Source organism: Dendrobates tinctorius, unplaced genomic scaffold (assembly GCF_039654945.1).
Source record: "Dendrobates tinctorius isolate UK_male_01 unplaced genomic scaffold, ASM3965494v1 ptg000075l, whole genome shotgun sequence".
Lineage (NCBI taxonomy): Eukaryota > Metazoa > Chordata > Amphibia > Anura > Dendrobatidae > Dendrobates > Dendrobates tinctorius.
The window spans coordinates 14,011,661-14,031,915 of NW_027361743.1; the positions used below are offsets into that span (position 1 = coordinate 14,011,661).

Sequence of the window (20,255 nt, forward strand, 5' to 3'; positions counted from 1 at the left end):
GTCTTTGAGAATGGGAGCTAGTTCTGCATGACAGTCCTCAAATATCTTTGACATGAAGGAGAAATGATCTTTCATCTCTGGTTTCTTCTGCAGATTATGTTTAAGAGAGGAGAAACGTTTGAATGCCTGATCTCTGTTGTTTGGTAGACGTGGTCTGTGGGTTCTGAAGGGGAGAGGTGCGACCCAGCTTTGGTCTCATCTTTTACGAGTCCCTTGTCCATTACCTCTAAGAACAACTTGTCCTCTACCGACATTGCTACTTGGTTGTCTTGCTTAGTTCTCTGGAAGACTGTGCACCCCAACTGATCCTCATAGCTTCCTGACACCATACTGCTGTCATGAGCAAAGTCTATTAGGTGATTGGGTAGTTGGATGCTGTGTGGTAGTTTCTTGACATGCAACTCGTTATTGCAAGGTTGAAACAGAGATGGGCGTCCTTTCTCCAATGTATTTGTTAGCATACTTGTCACAGAAGATGGGGCGTGCATGTGTCCCAAGCATACGTTTCCTATTATGACCCATCCTAGGTCTAGCCTTTGGGCATAGGGAGCATTGTGGAGTCCAATGATATGACTTCTCACTTTATGAACCTGTAGGATATCTCTTCCCAACAGTAGCATTATCTGTGCCTGAGGGTCGAGTTGAGGTATAAGGTGTGCTATGCGTTTTAAGTGAGCATGATGGATTGCCACATCTGGTGTAGGGATTTCAGATCTGTTTACACTCGATGATTGTAGGTAGTGGTAGGCAGAATTGTCCGTCTAAAGACTCAATTTGGTAGTCAGTGGCTTTCCTGCCTGCTGTTGTCACAGTACCTGCACATGTCTTTAATGAGTAAGGAGTGCTTGGTCCTTTGACGTTGAATAGGTCAAAGAATGTTGATCTAGCCAGGGATCGATTACTTTGATCATTCAAGACAGCATACAGTCTTACAGCTTTGTCTCTATGGCCCTTTGGGTACACTCTGATGAGGCATATTTTAGAACAAGACCTACTGTCTATTTTCCCTTTACAGACCAGTACATTGTGAAGTGATCTCTGGCGTAGCTGCATCAGTGCTCCTTTCCTCCCCGAAATGCCGTCAGCTGGCGTGTTTTGTGTACTCCATGGAGCTGGGCCAGGGTGTAGGGCAGTGTTATGATCTGTGTTGCCACATTCTTTGCATTTTACACTAACCTTACAATCCTTGGTGAGATGAGTGGTGGACGAGCAGCACTTGTAGCAGATACCATTCTCTTTCAGGAAGCTTCTACGATCTGGCATAGATTTTCCTCTGAAGGCTCTGCATTTCAGGAGAGGATGAGGCTTCTGATGAAGCGGGCACTGCTTGTCAGGTTCTTGTACCTTTGTCTCTGATTGAGAGTGGCCAGCAGACCTGTAATTGGAACTTGGAGAAGATACATTAGTATTGTGCACTGCCACAGATGTTCTGCGTGGGTTTGCAGCTGGTGGTGGTGCGGCATATGACATTGCAAAGTCAAAGCTGGGATCATTTCTGATTGTTGCTTGTTCGTGTATAAAGTCTACAAAAACGGAGAAGGGAGGGAATGAAACACTGTTTGTATTTGTACGTGGAACCACGTGTGAGCCACCTCTCCTATAAATTGTAGGGCAACTTTTGGACTATAGGATTAACACCCTTGGCTGTGTCAAGGTATGCAAGTCCATGTAGGTCACCTTCACATTTGGCAACCAGGACCTCTTGTAGCAGGTCACCTAGCTCTCTAAGTTTTGGGAGACCTCTGTTAGATATTTTAGGAAAGTCATTGATTCATTTGAACAAGGCTCTCTCTATTACCTCTGCAGAGCCGTAACACTCATCTAGCCTCTTACAGATCTCTTTAAGGGAGATTTGAGGGTGGTTTATATTAATGTCTCTGATCCTTACTGCGTGTTTGACTGACTCTTCTCCCAGGTATTTGACTAAGAGGTCTATCTCTTCCCTGTATTGTATCCCCAAGTCTCTAGTGACATTTTGGAAGGAAGCTTTCCAAGCTCTGTAACCTTCATCGTGGTCAGTGAATTTCATGAGTCCCTTGGTAACCAGATCATGTCGTGTGAAGATCTTAGCAAGTTCTGTTGTGAACCGGTTGTCAGCAGAGTATACTGGTGATGGGTCACCCTGATAGTGATGTGATGTACGTTCATACCTGTTAGTATCCTCAGGGTGGCGCCAGCCGGTGTCATATTGCTTCAGTCTAACGTGCGGTGTGTCAGCAACGTGAGTTACGTTGGTTACCTTGCTAGGGGTAAGGTAGACATTAACAGAGTTGTTTTGCTCCACGTTTTCCTGGAGCTGAGCCTCATGTGACTCTCACTCCTTTCACTGGATGTGTTGTGATCTTGGTTATAGTTTGGATCAGGAAGGTCATTTACATACTGAGATGTGCATTGAGGTGAATCTTGCAGTTGCAACTTCAGACTTGACGTACTGCTTCGGCTATGAAGCTCAGGGTTGTGCGCGGCTTCTAGTGCTTCTGCCTCTGCTAGTGCTGCAGCAGCCTCTCTTTTAACTGCTAGGCTCTCCAAGGGGGCATCCACACGTGCCTTTCTCTCTTGATCATCTAGGAGTGCTTTCTCTAATTTAAGTTGCATCTCTTCAGTATAGCGTGCTCGCATTTTGGCGGCTTCCGCATTTGCACAGGCAATGGCGACTGCGCTGCTGATAGATACAGTCTTTGAGGAGACAGATGTAGCAGGTTTTGTCGTGTGTGATTTGTGGGACATGGTGTCTTAGAGGGATGCTTGGCTGTGTAAAGATTGCTGTAGCTGTGTTAGTCTCTGTGTAGCTTGTGGCTTGAATCTCACCTTTCCGTGAATTGCACTAGCTGGATGGCGCTGTGTAACTGGCCTCTGCAGGATAGAAGACTCTTCTATCTCTGAGTTCCCACTAGTTGGAGAGCCGCTGTTCACTGCGGTCCTGCAAGATAGAAGGCTCTTCTCTCTGTATTCCCACTAGCTGGAGAGCTGTCGTTTCACTGTTCTGTCCTTACTAATGAACCTGGATTCATGTAGCTTATACAGGCAGCTAAACCGCTATGCCGAGGGTCCAATAAGAAGACTGTAGGTTGAATCTGTGCTTTATTGAACGTGATTGTATATTGGCGCGGTGAAACTACAAGTAAACATATAATACAATAGTCAGTATGGGTACATAGGAATACATAATATACATTAAATAGATTACATGCGCTAATAGCTAACCAGGGGAGAGCTAACTAAGGAGGGTGATCTAGGACAGGGATTAGATGAGGGGAGCGTGATTACTCACCGACAATGCTGACGCAGGGGGAGTAGAGGGATGAGGTGCTTCTAGTATGCAAGCAGAAGGAAAATGGTGGACTGGAGGGAAATGGGCTGAGCTAACCACAATGCCTTGCAAACCTACCCAGGATGCATTGGGAATTGGAGGGAAATCAAGAACGAAACAAAATAGAAATAACACTGTAGTTATTACTTTGGCCACTAGATGGAGCCAAAACAGAGACCATCAAAATCTATGGAAAACTGAGCATTATCACTGAATATATGTTACCAAAATAGACAGTCAAGAGTCATTATGTCGGGCACAGAACAGCGGGCACAATACATAGGAGCACAGTGGCCACAACACATAGGAGCACAGCGGACACAATACATAGGGGGATAGCGGGCACATTACATAGGGGCACAATACATGGTGGCCCAGCAGACACAAGCCATTGGGGTACTGCACATTAGGGCTCAGCGGGCACAATACATAGGGGCATACAAAACATAATGTATGGGAGCACAGCGGGCACAATACATAGGGGCACAATACATGGCGGCCCAGCAGACACAATCCAGAGGGGTACAGCACATTAGGGCTCAGCGGGCACAATCCATAGGGGCACAATACATAGGGGCATACAAAATATAATGTATGGGAGCACAGCGGGCACAATACATAGGGGCACAGCACATTAGGGCTCAGCGGGCACAATCCATAGGGGCACAATACATAGGGGCATACAAAATATAATGTATGGGAGCACAGCGGGCACAATACATAGGGGCACAGCACATTAGGGCTCAGCTGGCACAATACATAGGGGCACAATATATGGCGGCACAGCGGGCACAATACATAGGAGCATACAAAACAATGTATGGGAGCACAGCGGGCACAATCCATAGGGGCATACAAAATAAAATGTATGGGAGCACAGCGGGCACAATACATAGGGGAACAGCACATTAGGGCTCAGCTGGGACAATACATGGAGGTACAGCGGGCACAATACATAGGGGCACAGTGGGCACAATACATGGCGGCCCAGCAGACACAATCCATAGGGGTACAGCACATTAGGGCTCAGCGGGCACAATACATAGGGGCACAGCGGGAACAATCCATAGGGGCACAGCAGGCACATTCCATAGGGGCACAATCCATAGGGGCATACAAAATATAATATATGGGAGCACAGCGGGCACAATACATGGCGGCACAGTGGGCACGATACATGGAGACATAAGACATGGTGCCATTCTGCACGGCCTGCCGTGGCTGGCACAGGACGCCTCTCTGGCGTTATCCGGCACCTTACGGTCATCGTCATCTGAGCGATGCCAGCCTGGTTCTGTAGATGTACTTTATACGGACAGTGATTATTGATGGCGATGATGAGGTGTGACCGCCTGCAGCCCAGAGACCTGAGGAAGCCTCCGGCCGCATCACTGGGCGCTAAGATGATGATTATTAGTCACAATATTCTGTACAAGTTTCTCCCACCTAAAAAAGATCAAGATGTCTGCATTATTTATCTTTACACAATGTCCCCGCACCGTCTGGACAGCTGTCAGCCCTGTGTACACCACAGGTCAGTGATAGGATAGATCACAGTCTCTCCCGATGTCGGTCACATTTGGGCCCGGTACTATGCCCTGGGCTGACGTGACGAGCTGTGTGCACACTGATGGATAATGCCCATCGATCACACACTGACCGCCAGCCGCACATAACACTGAGGAGCGCTCAGTATCAGGCATGCGCAGTCCAGTCTATCCGTGTATGGAGCAGCAACATGGCCTCTGAAAAGCTTCCTACTTCCGGGTGTACAGTTATGGCCGCGCCGGCGCCACAATTGCTGGTTGGAACGCAAGACTCTGCGTGTCACGCGGCTTGCTGCTTTACGGCTGCCTGCAGCAGCACAATGGCGGCCTACGGGGCTAATTTTGAAAGCATGAGGAGTATAGAGGAGAAAAAAGAGAGCAAGAGACGAGCCCGGGAGGAGCTTCTGGCGCAGGTAATGGCGCAGTGATCAATGTGATGCCAGGAGGCATTCTGGGCCCTCTCCCTCCTGCTCCTGTCTGGCAGGGGCCCAGTGTGCCAGTCATAAGCGTTATACGATAAATGCATGTAACACAGGCCGTGGCCGCTGCCTCTTCTCCTGCGCCAGCTCACATGACTGCTGCACACCTCTGGCCACTCCTCGGCGCTCCTGCCTCCTACCACAGGGATGGCGTCCCGACACGGGAGCGTGTGAATGGCTGCTGTCGTGGTCACATGACCCGTCGCTGCAGCGGGAGGTAAAGCATGGACCGCGTCAGAATGGGAATGGCGGTGACGCTTGTTTTCTAGTATAGTGACCCTTTAAGCGCGCTCCTGACGTCCACTGTAATGGACTGTGGTGTACGGAGCAGGCTCAGGACCGGAGACCGCTGGTATCTGCCTATAACAGCAGCGACCAGAGCTAGCGCCGATCGCTGCTCATTAACCGTTCACATGCTGCTGTCGCTCTGTCAGCGGCATTTAAGCAGTGCGATCCCAGCTGCGCTCCCATCCCGCTTCATATCAGTGTCCCCGCTACGATATCGCCCCTAAAGTTTTGGGAAAAAGAATTATTATATTTTTAGGGTTATAAGGCCGGTTTCACATTAGCGCATTTTCAGCGCGCGCACGGCCGGGGGTAGCTCCGCCCCCGAGCCGGCTCTCTGCCCGGCGTGCCCGCCCCTTCCTTGTAGCGCCGCCTCCTAGCGGACAGCGGCACCTGCGATCGGCGCACCCTATCTTTAGCATAGGGTGCGCCGATCGTGCGCAGGTCGTGCGCTAGTTGCGCTTTGACCTGCGCTGCGCACTTTTGACGGTGCGCCGTGCGCGCCAAAATCCAACTTTTCGGATTTTGGCGCGCACGGCGCACCGTCATAAGTGCGCAGCGCAGGTCAAAGCGCAACTAGCGCACGACCTGCGCACGATCGGCGCACCCTATGCTAAAGATAGGGTGCGCCGATCGCAGGCGCCGCCGTCCGCTAGGAGGCGGCGCTACAGGCAAGGGGCGGGCACGCCGGGCAGAGAGCCGGATCGGGGGCGGAGCTACCCCCGGCCGTGCGTGCGCATAAAATGCGCTAATGTGAAACCGGCCTAAGATGCACTTTTACTCCCCAAATTTTTTTGGGGGGGTGGGTGGAAATTGAGATGCGTCTTATAATCTGAAGGTAGGTTATCGGGGGAGTGGCTGCAGTGGAACGGGGTAACAGGAGACAGGGTCGCTGCTTCAGGAGGCCGGTGGCGAGGGCAGTAGTGGGGCTATGCTGCGGGCCCTGGGATCTCCTCTCCCGAGTCCTCAATCTGCGCACATGCTGCGTCTAGCAGCTATTCTCCCAAAGCCCACCACAGGGAAATCAGTGGGAAAGGGGACTCCGATCAACGGCACCGACATCTACTGAGATCACATGGCCTGCAGCCTCACACCTCCTCGTTGCCCACTCCTCCGAACCTAGGGCCCACAGTATTGCTGACCTCCTAAAGCAGTGACTTTACATCCTGTGACCCCGTTCCATCGCTTCCAACCCCACTCAGTAAGCTACTGTTGAAACAGACTATAAGATCCACCACCATTTTATTTAAAAACAAAAATTTCCTCTAATTTTCCACCCCAAAATTTGGGGTGCATCTTACCACCTCATACTAATTTTGTTTTCCAAATGTTTTATTTGAGTTTCAATAAATGGGGAGGAAAGATGGGGGGAAAAAAAGGGGGGGAATGTAAAGGGAAAGAAGGAAAAAGGATGGACAATAAAGTCCAAATATAAAGAGTTAATGCAGAAGCATATTATGCAGTGAATTATTACAAAGGTAGGTATTTAAGCATATAATATATTAATATATGTGTTCCAAAGACCCAAACACAAGGGGCCTTAGGCAGGTGCACTCTGGGTGAAGACTTAAGAGAACAACTCCGGCCATCTAGACCATTCCCTAGAATATTTAGCAAATTGATTGTGCACATTCGCAAATTTCAATTCAAAAGAATGATGAAGGCTAAGTTTGTCTATAATTTCATTAATTTGAGGGGGTTTTGGGTTTTTCCAAAGAAAGGCAATACTATGTTTGGACACTAGTATAATGTGCATAATCAGTAGCCTGTTAGAAGTATCAATTTTGTCTGCGTCCAGAGAAAGAAGGGCCAGACGAGGAGACAAAATAAGTCACGTTCCTAGGATAAAATCGATAAGGTTAGAAATCTTTCTCCAAAAGGGAACAATTTTGGGACATTGCCAAAATATCTGCAAGATATTTCCTGGCCTTCCACAACCCCTCCAACAGAGCGGAGAATTGTCAGGGTTGAGTCTATAAAGTCTAAGGCCTGGATCACACTTCCGTTTTTTAAAATCCGTCTAAATCCGTTGTTTTCCGTTAAACGGATCCGCCATTTTTTTGAGGATCCGTTTTTTTGTCCCTTAGACTTCCATTAGCGGCTACCGCGGATCCGTTTACGGCAAAATGGAAACGGATCCATTTTTTCACACTTTGACGGATAAAGGCGGATGCCAAAAAACGGATGTGTGAAACAGGGCTAACGGGGGTATAATACCATCTCGTTAACAGCTTGAAGTGGGTCTCTTGTAGTGATAAGGAAATGGAAGAGGCATACGAGAGGGAGCATGCCTGTTCAAGGTCAGAAGGGTCAATTGTCGTGTGCAATTCGGTTTCCCATTTGACAATATTTTGAGTCTTTACCGCTTTAAAGCTATTGTTACACCATTTGTATTCAAAACTCCAAAAAATATTATGATCTGTATTACAAATAAGGTTAACTGCTGGTTCAGAGATTCTCGGGTAGATAGTAAGGAACGCATGGATAATGTCTTTGAGGATAACATATTGTAAGAAAGCAGGGGTAGTAGATTGAAATCTTTCCTTGAGTTTATTGAAAGGTGTACAAGTAACGCCATCGTATAAATCCTTAATTTTTTTTAAGTCCAAGTTCAGACCAAATGGGGTCAATGGTCTGATTAGACGCTTGAAAGATAACTGATAGAGCCAGATTTTTCATTGTGACTTCTTTATTGGAGCCGAAAATTTTTTCCAAGCTTCAGAAATAGCTTGAAAAATCGGATGAGAATTTGTAATTAATTTTTTCTGAAGGAGTTGGTTCAGAATTAGTAGGTGAAGAGGTTTATAATTATTAAAGAACAGTTCTAGTTCATGCCAAGCTGGTGTCGTATCATGAGGCCACAGGTATGATCTTTGACTAAATTTGCAATGTAATAGGCCATAATATTTGGGGAACCAGCTCCACCATAAGATTTATGGTTGTATAGAATATTTTTTGCTATTCTGGGTCTTTTGTTATTCCATATAAAGGAGTTTAATGAGGCTTGAAGGTTTGTGAGAGAGGAAGTGGGTATTTTTAAAGGCAGTGAGCGAAGTAGGTATAGGATTTTTGGGAAAATATACGACTTGACCATCATGATTCTTCCTCACCAAGAAAGCCCATCATCTCTAGATGTACGGAATTCATTAAAAAGCTTTTTAGTAAGCAGCTCTAAGTTTATTTTTATTACAGAGTTTACGTTTTTGACGAATTTTAGATATGGCAGCCCATCAGTGGCCCAACCCCAAGGTGAGAGGCCCTCAATTTCCTCTTGATCTGATCCTAGGTTAAAACCAAGTATTTTGGATTTTGAGTCGTTTATTTTAAAATAAGAGATTTTAGCAAAAGTCTGGATTAAGGTTTGTAAGGCAGAGATAGAGTTGCTTGGATCTGTGCGGGTAAGAATAAGATCGTCTGCATGCAATGCTATTTTAAAATCTCTGTGCAAAGTTTTGATTCCCGAGATCTTTGTGCTGTTCCTGATTAGTTGGGCCAGAGGTTCCATAGCTAATGCAAAAAGCAATGGTGACAATGGGCAACCCTGTCTGGTCCCATTAGCTATATTAAACCTAGAGGAAAAATGATTTTTGGAATAAACCCTGGCACCAGGGTCGGAGTACAAAGCCATAATACCTGTCGTGATCTGAGAAGCCATTCCAAATTTTTTGAGAGTTGCTTCGAGATATGACCAATTAAGGCGGTCGAACGCTTTCTCAGCATCAAGAGAGATAACAATGGGCATGAGTTTGTTCGAGGAAATAAGCTTAATTATGTTAATGAGTCTTTTCGTACCATCTATGGATTGTCTTCCTTTGATGAAGCCTATCTGATCATTGGAAATTAAACTCGGGAGGAATTGATTAAAGGGCCTGTCACACTAAGAGATATCGCTAGCAATATCGCTATAACTAGTGACGTTATAGCGATATTGCTAGCGATATCGCTATGTGTGATACTTACCTACGACTGGCTCCCCCGCTGCTTATCGCTGATCGCGCGAGAACGTCCTGGACCGTTTCTCGTCGTCAGCTTCCTGCGGCGCTTCCTGTGGAAAGACGAGCGACGCGTGGAGCCGGGCGGGAGGACGCAGGATCGCCTGGTGTGACAGGTAAGTAGCGATCCCCGTCCCCAGCGATGTCGCTGGTGAGATCTGCCTGTGTGGCAGCTCACTAGCGACCACTTAGCGATGTACCAGCGATCCTGACCGCGTCATATCGCTGGTCGGGATCGCTGGTACATCGCTAAGTGTGACAGTACCTTTAGTCTATTGGCCAGGATCTTTGCATAAATGTTTACGGCTGTATTGATGAGGGATATAGGTCTATAATTTAAAAATTTGACTAGTGTCAGAATTTGGTTTTGGGATTACGATAATTGTCGCTTCCAGCATCTCTTTAGGAAATTGACCGGTTTGGAAAGCTGAGTTAAATACTTTGACAAGGTGGGGGGTTAATATATTTCTAAAAGACTTGAAATAATCATTACTAAACCCGTCTGGGCCGGGTGATTTGAATGTTTTAAGTTTGTCTATGATATCTAGGACTTCTTGTTCATTGCATGGAGAAGACAAAAATAAGTCTTCAGGGTTAAGCTTTGGAAGGTTCATGCTGGAAAGAAATGATCCAATCTCTGAGGTAGATGGCTGCATATTGTGGTTGTCTTGGTTGATATTGTACAGATTTTTGTAATAATTGGCAAAAGCTCCTACAATATCTTTAGGGTGGACCAGGGATGGACCATCAGAGGAAGTTATACTGTCAATTCTATTCTGTTTCCGTATATTCTTAATTCTGTTTGACATGTATTTTGAAGGGCGATTTCTAGATAAGTAATGTTTGCATTTTGCTGATCTAATAGCGGAGTCGTAAAAATTGAATATGATTTTCCTTAACTGCAACCTGAGATCAATAAGTTCTGATAATACAGCTTGTTTGTTAGAGGAAACAGAGGATCGACATAGTTCCTCTTCTTTAGATTTAATAGACTGTTGTAGGGTAAGGATTTTATCCCTATTATTTTGTTTTTGTCTGGAGGAAATTTGAATCAAGACTCCCCTCAACACCGCCTTGCATTCCAACAGGAAAATGGATTTAGGAGGACGGAGTCGCTTTCACTAAAATAATTCTGTAAGGCTGAGCTGATTTCAGATTTGATGGTGGGGTTATGAAGCAGAGAGGAGTTGAGTTTCCACATGAATTGAGGATCCTATTATCAGTTCTGCAGTTACCGGGGAATGATCTGAAATAGATTTATTAAGTATGGAGCTGGAGGAGAACCTTGGCACGGAGAAGACATCTGTGAGTATCAGATCTATTCTAGATGCCGACTGATGGCCATCAGAAAAATGAGTACCCTATATACTCGTGTATAAGCCGAACCCCCCCTAATTTTGTCACAAAAACTGGGAAAACTTATTGACTCGCGTATAAGCCTAGGGTGGAAAATGCCGAAGCTACTGCCCTTATAATGCTGCACAGCGAGCGGCCCCTTACAATGATGCTCAGTTATTAGTGGCCCCTTATAATGCTGCACAGTTATTAGTGGCCCCTTACAATGATGCACAGTTATTAGTGGCCCCTTATAATGCTGCACAGTGAGCGGCCCCTTACAATGATGCACAGTTATTAGTGGCCCCTTATAATGCTGCACAGTGAGCGGCCCCTTACAATGATGCACAGTTATTAGTGGCCCCTTATAATGCTGCACAGTGAGTGGCCCCTTACAATGATGCACAGTTATTAGTGGCCCCTTATAATGCTGCACAGTGAGCGGCCCCTTACAATGATGCACAGTTATTAGTGGCCCCTTATAATGCTGCACAGTGAGTGGCCCCTTACAATGATGCACAGTTATTAGTGGCCCCTTATAATGCTGCACAGTGAGCGGCACCTTACAATGATGCACAGTTATTAGTGGCCCCTTATAATGCTGCACAGTTATTAGTGGCCCCTTATAATGCTGCACAGTGAGTGGCCCCTTACAATGATGCACAGTTATTAGTGGCCCCTTATAATGCTGCACAGTGAGCGGCCCCTTACAATGATGCACAGTTATTAGTGGCCCCCTTACAATGATGCACAGTTATTAGTGGCCCCTTACAATGATGCACAGTTATTAGTGGCCCCTTACAATGATGCACAGTTATAAGTGGCCCCTTATAATGCTGCACAGTGAGTGGCCCCTTACAATGATGCACAGTTATTAGTGGCCCCTTATAATGCTGCACAGTGAGCGGCACCTTACAATGATGCACAGTTGTTAGTGGCCCCTTACAATGATGCACAGTTATTAGTGGCCCCTTACAATGATGCACAGTTATTAGTGGCCCCTTACAATGATGCACAGTTATAAGTGGCCCCTTATAATGCTGCACAGTGAGTGGCCCCTTACAATGATGCACAGTTATTAGTGGCCCCTTATAATGCTGCACAGTGAGCGGCCCCTTACAATGATGCACAGTTATTAGTGGCCCCTTACAATGATGCACAGTTATTAGTGGCCCCTTACAATGATGCACAGTTATTAGTGGCCCCTTATAATGCTGCACAGTGAGTGGCCCCTTACAATGATGCACAGTTATTAGTGGCCCCTTATAATGCTGCACAGTGAGCGGCACCTTACAATGATGCACAGTTGTTAGTGGCCCCTTACAATGATGCACAGTTATTAGTGGCCCCTTACAATGATGCACAGTTATTAGTGGCCCCTTACAATGATGCACAGTTATAAGTGGCCCCTTATAATGCTGCACAGTGAGTGGCCCCTTACAATGATGCACAGTTATTAGTGGCCCCTTATAATGCTGCACAGTGAGCGGCCCCTTACAATGATGCACAGTTATTAGTGGCCCCTTACAATGATGCACAGTTATAAGTGGCCCCTTATAATGCTGCACAGTGAGCGGCCCCTTACAATGATGCACAGTTATTAGTGGCCCCTTACAATGATGCACAGTTATAAGTGGCCCCTTATAATGCTGCACAGTGAGCGGCCCCTTACAATGATGCACTGTTATTAGTGGACCCTTATAATGCTGCACAGTGAACGGCCCCTTACAATGATGCACAGTTATTAGTGGCCCCTTATAATGCTGCACAGTGAGCGGCCCCTTACAATGAGGCAGAGTTATTAGTGGCCCCTTATAATGCTGCACAGTGAGCGGCCCCTTACAATGATGCACAGTTATTAGTGGCCCCTTATAATGCTGCACAGTGAGCGGCCCCTTACAATGATGCACAGTTATTAGTGGCCCCTTATAATGCTGCACAGTGAGCGGCCCCTTACAATGATGCACAGTTATTAGTGGCCCCTTATAATGCTGCACAGTGAGTGGCCCCTTACAATGATGCACAGTTATTAGTGGCCCCTTATAATGCTGCTCCTGCCGCTGCCTCAATTAAAAAAAAAAACCTATATACTCACCTCTTCTCTGCTGCTGCAGCTGCTGCTCCTCAGCGTTGCCAACTCTGCACAGTCACTGTTCAGGCAGAGGGCGCCTGATAACTACGTCATGGCGCCCTCTGACCTGAACGTCACTGCCAAAGGAAGCAAGACAGCAGAGTGACGCGCAGCGGTGGAACGGGGGACAGGTGAATATGGCTCCCTCCGCTATACTCACCTCTCCTAGCATGTCTCTTGCAGCCCCGTCCTTATTCTATCTTCTTAGTGCTGTTCTTCCTGCTTTAAGCGGTCACGTGTTGCCGCTCATTACATATGTGCATATGTAATGAGCGGCACCACGTGACCGCTGAAAGCAGGAAGAACAGCGCCAAGAAGATGGAATAAGCACGGGGGGCTGCAAGAGACATGCTAGGAGAGGTGAGTATGATCTCCTACACCCCCGCCCGGCAGACCCCCGGTATATGACTCGCGTATAAGCCGGGGGGGGGGGGGGACGACTTTCAGCCCAAAAAATGGGCTGAATATCTCGGCTTATACGCAAGTATATACGGTAAATTCTTTAGATGTGGTGTTCAAACAGCGGAATGAGTCGAATAGCTTGTGATTATAAATCCAGCTGTTCAAGGATTGCGTTTTTTGTCTGCTGGGAGAAGTGGAGTCTAGTACACCATCTGGCACCATATTAAAGTCCCCTAACAAAAGTAGGGTTCCTTATCGTAAGGTGTCTAATTTTTTCATTAGCTTATTCAGGAAGCTAATTTGTCTGATGGTGGGAACATAAGTATTAACTATTGTGAAGGTTTGGCCGTTCAATTTGCACAGGAGAATATGATAATGTCCTTTTTCGTCTTTTACTTCAGAAAGCAATTCAAAGGAAATTGAGTTACTAATCAGGGTTAAAACCCCAACTTTCTTTCGTGGGCCACAAGATTCGAATACAAATGGGAAATGTTTGAGATTTATAGCAGGGTGGTTGTCTTTTTTGAACTTGGTTTCTTAAGGCATACAACCTCAGGATGCATCCCGTTAATCTCCCTACCAATGGAAAATCTCTTCCAAGGGCTATTTAGCCCCCTGACATTGTATGATACAAATTTTATTTTCATGTTACAAGAATGGCTGGGTTCGTATGAAGTGGTGTAGAGGAAATGCAGAAACCAGAGTGCACCTACCTTTGTAGAACTTAGTTGTCCAAAAACCTCAAACTATATACCTATTTGAAACCAAAAACAAAAGAGACACAAAAACAATAAGAGCAAAATTGTCCTTCAGGAAGAGCCAATCTGGAAGGCTCTAATTCCTTAGTGGGGAAAGTTTGTGTATGGATCCCATTGGAGGCATCCCTTGGCATAACAACACTAGTCCCAGAAGGAAAATAATCTCGTGATATACTGTATGTGTCCATAAAGTAGTAGAGAAGTGAGAAAACCTGTGGAAAGAAGAATAATAAGCAGTACAGTACAATACATTGACCAAATAATCAAGAAGTGTAGAGAGGCCTTATAACAAGGTGAGTAAATATATTGGCCAGGTCTCTTCGTTGGATCATCCCTTCTCTGACGAGGGCCCAGGGTCTTGAGAGTTGGAGATTCTATGGTGGTCAGGTATCCTGTAGTAGGACAGGAAATCTCTTCCTTCTTTAGGTGAGAATAGGACGGTCGTCTTTTCTTTCTAGATTATCAAAAGTTTAAGTGGGAAGCCCCATTTATAGGGGATATTATTTTCCCTCAAGGTGGAAGTGACTGGTGTAAAAGACTTTCTTCCTTCAATCGTGTCCTTTGAAAGATCCGTGAAAGCTGAAGGTGAGCATAGGGTTCTGGAAAACCTCCTAGATCTTTAACCGATTGTTGAATTTTTTCCTTAATCTTGAAGAAGTGTACCCTTAAGATGGTATCTCTAGGTAGATCTTTATCGATATTCCGTGGTTTGGGAAGTCTGTGGATCCTATCTATTATGAGATCTTGGTCTGTAAGTGTCGGTGGTAATTTTTTGAAAATTGTCTTCTAGTTTATCCGGTGAGATAGATTCTTGTATTCCTCTTATTTTCAAGTTGTTTCATCTGTTCCTGTCTTCTATATCCGCAACTTTAATTTTAAGTCTGTGAAATTCAGATTTGAGGTCATGGGTGTCTTTTGATAAATCATCAGTGTGTTCTTCCACTACAGTTAGCTCTTTTTCATGGTTGTCTAACCTGCTGCTAAATTTATCCAAGGTGGACTGTAAAATTTTATTTTGGTTTTCAAATGATTGAGACATACTGGACGTGATTTTCTGGGCGAGAGTATCCATGCAAGAGTGTATGGATATAACATCCAGATTTTGGGAAGGAGAAGGATTGGTGTTATCCATCTTAAATTTTGACCTTTTTGGCAAAAAGTTTGGTGAATTATCTCCAGACTCAGGACTCGAAGCGTTGGTTGGCGATGTGAATTTTTCAGAAGTTTTACCAGGATTTTTCCTTTTTGATGAGAGGGATGTATCCATGACCCGTTTATGAGGAGATCTGGCCTTAAATGGGTTAATGATATCCACTTAATCTTTAAAGTGAGGATTGTAAGAATCCTGAAACTTTTGTTCTTTTTGAGGAGTCGTATTAGACACTTTCGTTGATTTGGACACTGGAGTAGCCTTGTGACTCAACTTGTGCCCTTTTTTGAATCCTGCCTTGCAGGGATTTTATTAGAGAGAATTGATATTATTGGTGATGTTTATACTGAATAAACGTTAGAAATATAGAAAATTCTTGTGTCTTCCTATGCCTTTTTATAAAAGGGACCGTGATTAATGAGAGACACCGCAGAATCAGATGGCACTTTTTAATATTATATGATGCATACAGTAAAATCCTTTATTAACTGCGCGTCGATGTAGACGCGCTCCCTGTGACTTTAAGGCTGGGTTCACACGTAGCGGAAATTACCGCCGGAATTCCATTCCGCGGGAAAATCGCATTTTAAATTCCCGTGATTTTCCCACGGAAAATCTAGCATTTTGCAAGCGTAATTAGCTTGCAGAATTGCTAGCGTTTTCCAAGTGATCTGTAGCATCGCTGGGAGAACTGATTGACAGGTTGGTCACACTCGTCAAACAGTGTTTGACGAGTGTGACCAACTTTTTACTATTGAGTCCGCCTATGCGGCATCAATAGTAAAAGGTAGAATGTAAAAAATAATAATAAAAAAATATTGTTATTCTCACCTTCCGGCGTCCCGCGCAGCCTTCCCGCCTCTCTCCACGCTCCCAATCCCAGTAATCCTTTGCGACAATTACCGCGATGACGTCCGTTCTCGCGGGATCGCGACGTCATCGCGAATGACCGCGAGACGTCTTGATCCCGCGAGAACGGACGTCATCGCTCGCAAAGGCTTACTGGGACCGGGAGCGTGGAGAGAGGCGGGAAGGCTGCGCGGGACGCCGGAAGGTGAGAATAACAATATTTTTTATTTTAAATTCTATTTTTTACAGGGATATGGTACCCAAAGCCCGGAGGACAGTCTCCTCTCCTCCAGACCGTGGGTACCATCCGCAAATGTTCTGCTTGCTTTTCGCATGGTGGGCACAGCCACATGCGGAAAGTAAGCAGAGCAATGCATTCCTATGGGTGCGGGATCGCCACGAATCCGCGAAATTAATGAGCATGCTGCGTTTTTTTACCGCAAAGCGATTCCACCGTGGTAAAAACCGCAGCATTAGCACAGCATAGCGGAATCCCATAGGAATGCATGGGATGCTTATTTTTCGCGGTTAAAACCGCCACGGAAACGCGAAAAAAAGCCACGTGTGGACTCAGCCTAAATGCAGCCGTGACAGGCGGCTAGTCTTCACACAGGGCTCAGTGACGTCAGTCCCTGCTCATAAAATATGCAACAGGGGAGCCGAAAGCTGATACATGGCACCGCTGAAGAAAGGCAGGTCGCCCCAGTGGAGCCGCACAGGAGCGGAGGTAACATAGAAATAGGCACAAATCACGGACTATTTTGTGTCCTTCCGCCTCAGAGATCTGTTATGACAGGAAAATGGCGTACTTGAGATAGGACGTTGAGATGAAAGAGATCCCTCCGCAGGCATTATAGCTCCCGCAGCCTCGCACAAAGCAGGGGACTATAGCTAAATTAGGACACCCTGGGACTTCCAAAGGCCCTCTGAGTAACGAGAAAGCAATCCTTCAGTGGGTTATCGGAGAGAGCGATTTTCTTTTGCTTTGTCGCTTTAGGAGATGCTCCTCAGAGATCCTGAGCCGTGCGTGTCACACCATCGCCAGCTCAGGCCACGCGCCCCCCAATACTAATTTTGACCTGCAGCTCCCGGCCGACACCCAGGATTTGTGCCTTGGATGGTTGGCAAGGCGCATGTTATCCTAACTTGATCTCGTTTGTGTCCTGTCGCCAGTTGTCAGACTTCTCTCCCTCTTATATGTACTGTTCCCTGGTCTGCGATGGGCTGATCCCACTTCATAAAATAACAATTCTGAAACATTTTTCACTATAACTGTACATTATGGGGCGATGTCTGGAAAAAGTATTTTTTTATGCTTCATGCAGGCGAAAGAAGACTATGGAAAGGAAGAGAGAAGGAAGGAGCAGAGGCGGCTGCGGGGGGAGGACACCTGGATGCTGAGCGATGTCACCGAGCGCCTGGAGCAGATAGAGCAGGTATCTTATTAGCCTCTGTTCACATGGCCAGTTTTTAGATTTTTTTTTTTTTTTTTTGATCGGTGTTAAGATAATTAAAATGGAATCAAAAGCTTCCAACAGTGCAGGATCCGTCTATTTAAATGGGAATGACATAACATGTCTTCTGTCCCATTCTTTCTGGCCTCTATTTGTTTTTTTTTTTTTTTTTGCTTGAATGAAAAATGTGTGCATACTTTTTTTTTTTTCCCCAGCCCAAAAACATATATAGTGAACAGATCTGTTTTTTTTTTTTTTTAACAGTAAGGTTTATTGGAAACACATCATAATGGATGAACGGATCCATTAGTTAGAACTGGAGTAAGATTTGTGCCGTGGCTGCCACTCATCGTACTGGTTGCCATGTCCCCACCACCCATTGAGATTCAAAGTTGGGCAAAAATGGCACGAGAACTCCAAAAAATGCAAAAATGTTACCACAGCTTCAATTGTTGTCAAGATGTTATGTCTTGTGAAGGAAGTATATAATTGTGAGGTAGACTATAATGTCAGTAGATCAACTGGGTAAGGGTGTCTCTGCCCAAAGGAGATTGCATCTTTCTACTCTTATTGCTGGAACTGTAAATTATAATCCACCACTGTGCCCCCACTAACTATACATAGCCACTTTCCCCACCCAAAAAATATATAAATTAGCAATTCATTACCAGTCACTCTCCTGAATCCTCTCTCTCCCACCCCCACCTTTTTATCATTATCATTTGCTCTCACCCACCCTCAATTCATCTTCAGTTACCCCCCCACCCTCAATTCATCTTCAGTTATTCCCCCCCACCCTCAATTCATCTTCAGTTATTCCCCCCCACCCTCAATTCATCTTCAGTTATTCCCCCCCACCCTCAATTCATCTTCAGTTATTCCCCCCCACCCTCAATTCATCTTCAGTTATTCCCCCCCACCCTCAATTCATCTTCAGTTATTCCCCCCACCCTCAATTCATCTTCAGTTATTCCCCCCCACCCTCAATTCATCTTCAGTTATTCCCCCCCACCCTCAATTCATCTTCAGTTATTCCCCCCCACCCTCAATTCATCTTCAGTTATCCCCCCCACCCTCAATTCATCTTCAGTTATTCCCCCCCACCCTCAATTCATGATCATTTGCTTTCCTATCCCCCACCCTCAATTCATTATCATTTACTATCCTCCACCCCCCCCTTAATTCATTATCATTAACTGTCCTCCACCCCCCCCCTTAATTCATTATAATTAACTATCTTCCAGCCTCAACACATCATCATTTGCTCCCCCCACACCCATTTAATTCTTGTTATTTTGGAGTTTTTCATATTTACCTCTTCCTCCGCAGCTCCACTTCTGATAGCCAAGAGCATAATATTACAGCAAAGGTATAAAACAGCGTCCTAAAGAGAAATATCCGTAAATACATGCTGTTCAGAAAGTGGACAATTAGGGATCCGTCGTTATATGACCAGGAGAGGGGGGTGTGGTAACCACACAAACACGACATGCAGATCCAAAATAAATGACAAAATATCCCTTTATTAGAAAATATGGACAGAACAGGGAAGTGGGGGAACATGTGCTGGGGGATAAAGTGCAACAGTGCTGAAAAGACGCGCCTAAGGCCTCTTTCACACTTCCATTTTTGACCATCAGTCAAAATCCACCAGGTTTTGAAAAAACCGGATCCGCCAATTTTTTTTGAGGATCCGTTTTTTTCCCTATTGAGTTGCATTACTGGCGGATCTTGACGGATGGCCATCCGTTGGATCCGTTTTTGTGAGGATCCGCCAAATTTTTTTCGTCCGCCGGCATGCCTGGACGGACCTTGCAACGTTTTTTTTGTTGTTGGAACCACATTTTCCATTGCGCATGCCCGGAGAAAGGAAGTCAGGGAGAAAATTAACCCTGAAATCCTTTCTGGCGGACGAAAAAAATTCTCTCCCCCTCTCCCCCCCCAAATTCTACGTTCAACGGATCCTTTTGCATCCGTTCACATCAGTTAGGAACGGATCCGCTTTTTGGCGGATTTTAACTGACACAAAAAACTGAAGTGTGAAAGAGGCCTAACCGAGCAACTCCATTATGAAACACTGTAAATAAGATAACAATAAGTATACAGTAATAATAGAATTACATAGAAAGTGCCACATTAGAGCAGTGCATAATACTCTCCACATTAACATATCCATTCATAAGCTCTAGAAAATCAACCTGCCTACAGTGAAAATCTGTTATAAACCCCTTGTATGTGGCTACTAGAATAGAATCGCACCTCAATTAAGGTGACAAGGTCTAAATTACATTGCACAGGGTATAAACAGGCCTCCCAAAGTGTAGCGCATAATTAACCCTTACTGTGTGCCTAATATAATTCAGAAGCACCTAGAATTAGGACATACAAATATTGTAGTTATACTGCACAGGGTTAAAAATTACTGGCCATTGTATCCCTAAGCAGCCACAAGCAGGAGTGCATATTCACCTGCAACAGGAGCAAACGCCCCTGCACACAAGCGAGAGTACAATGAACTCTCACAGCAGTACCGAGTGGGGAAGGGAGAGGAACAAGGAGGAAA

At 45.5% G+C, this 20,255-nt stretch overlaps 1 protein-coding gene across 1 annotated transcript in view; it reads left to right on the forward strand.

Moving 5' to 3' along the window:
* The first annotated feature begins 5,017 nt into the window (after positions 1–5,017).
* CWF19L2 (CWF19 like cell cycle control factor 2) overlaps positions 5,018–20,255 on the forward strand; it is a 193,626-nt gene continuing 178,388 nt past the window's right edge. The window contains exons 1-2 of the mRNA XM_073583021.1: positions 5,018–5,270; positions 17,564–17,674. Coding sequence (XP_073439122.1) covers positions 5,049–5,270; positions 17,564–17,674 — 333 coding nt within the window. The 5' untranslated portion in view covers positions 5,018–5,048. The remainder of the gene's footprint in view (positions 5,271–17,563; positions 17,675–20,255) is intronic.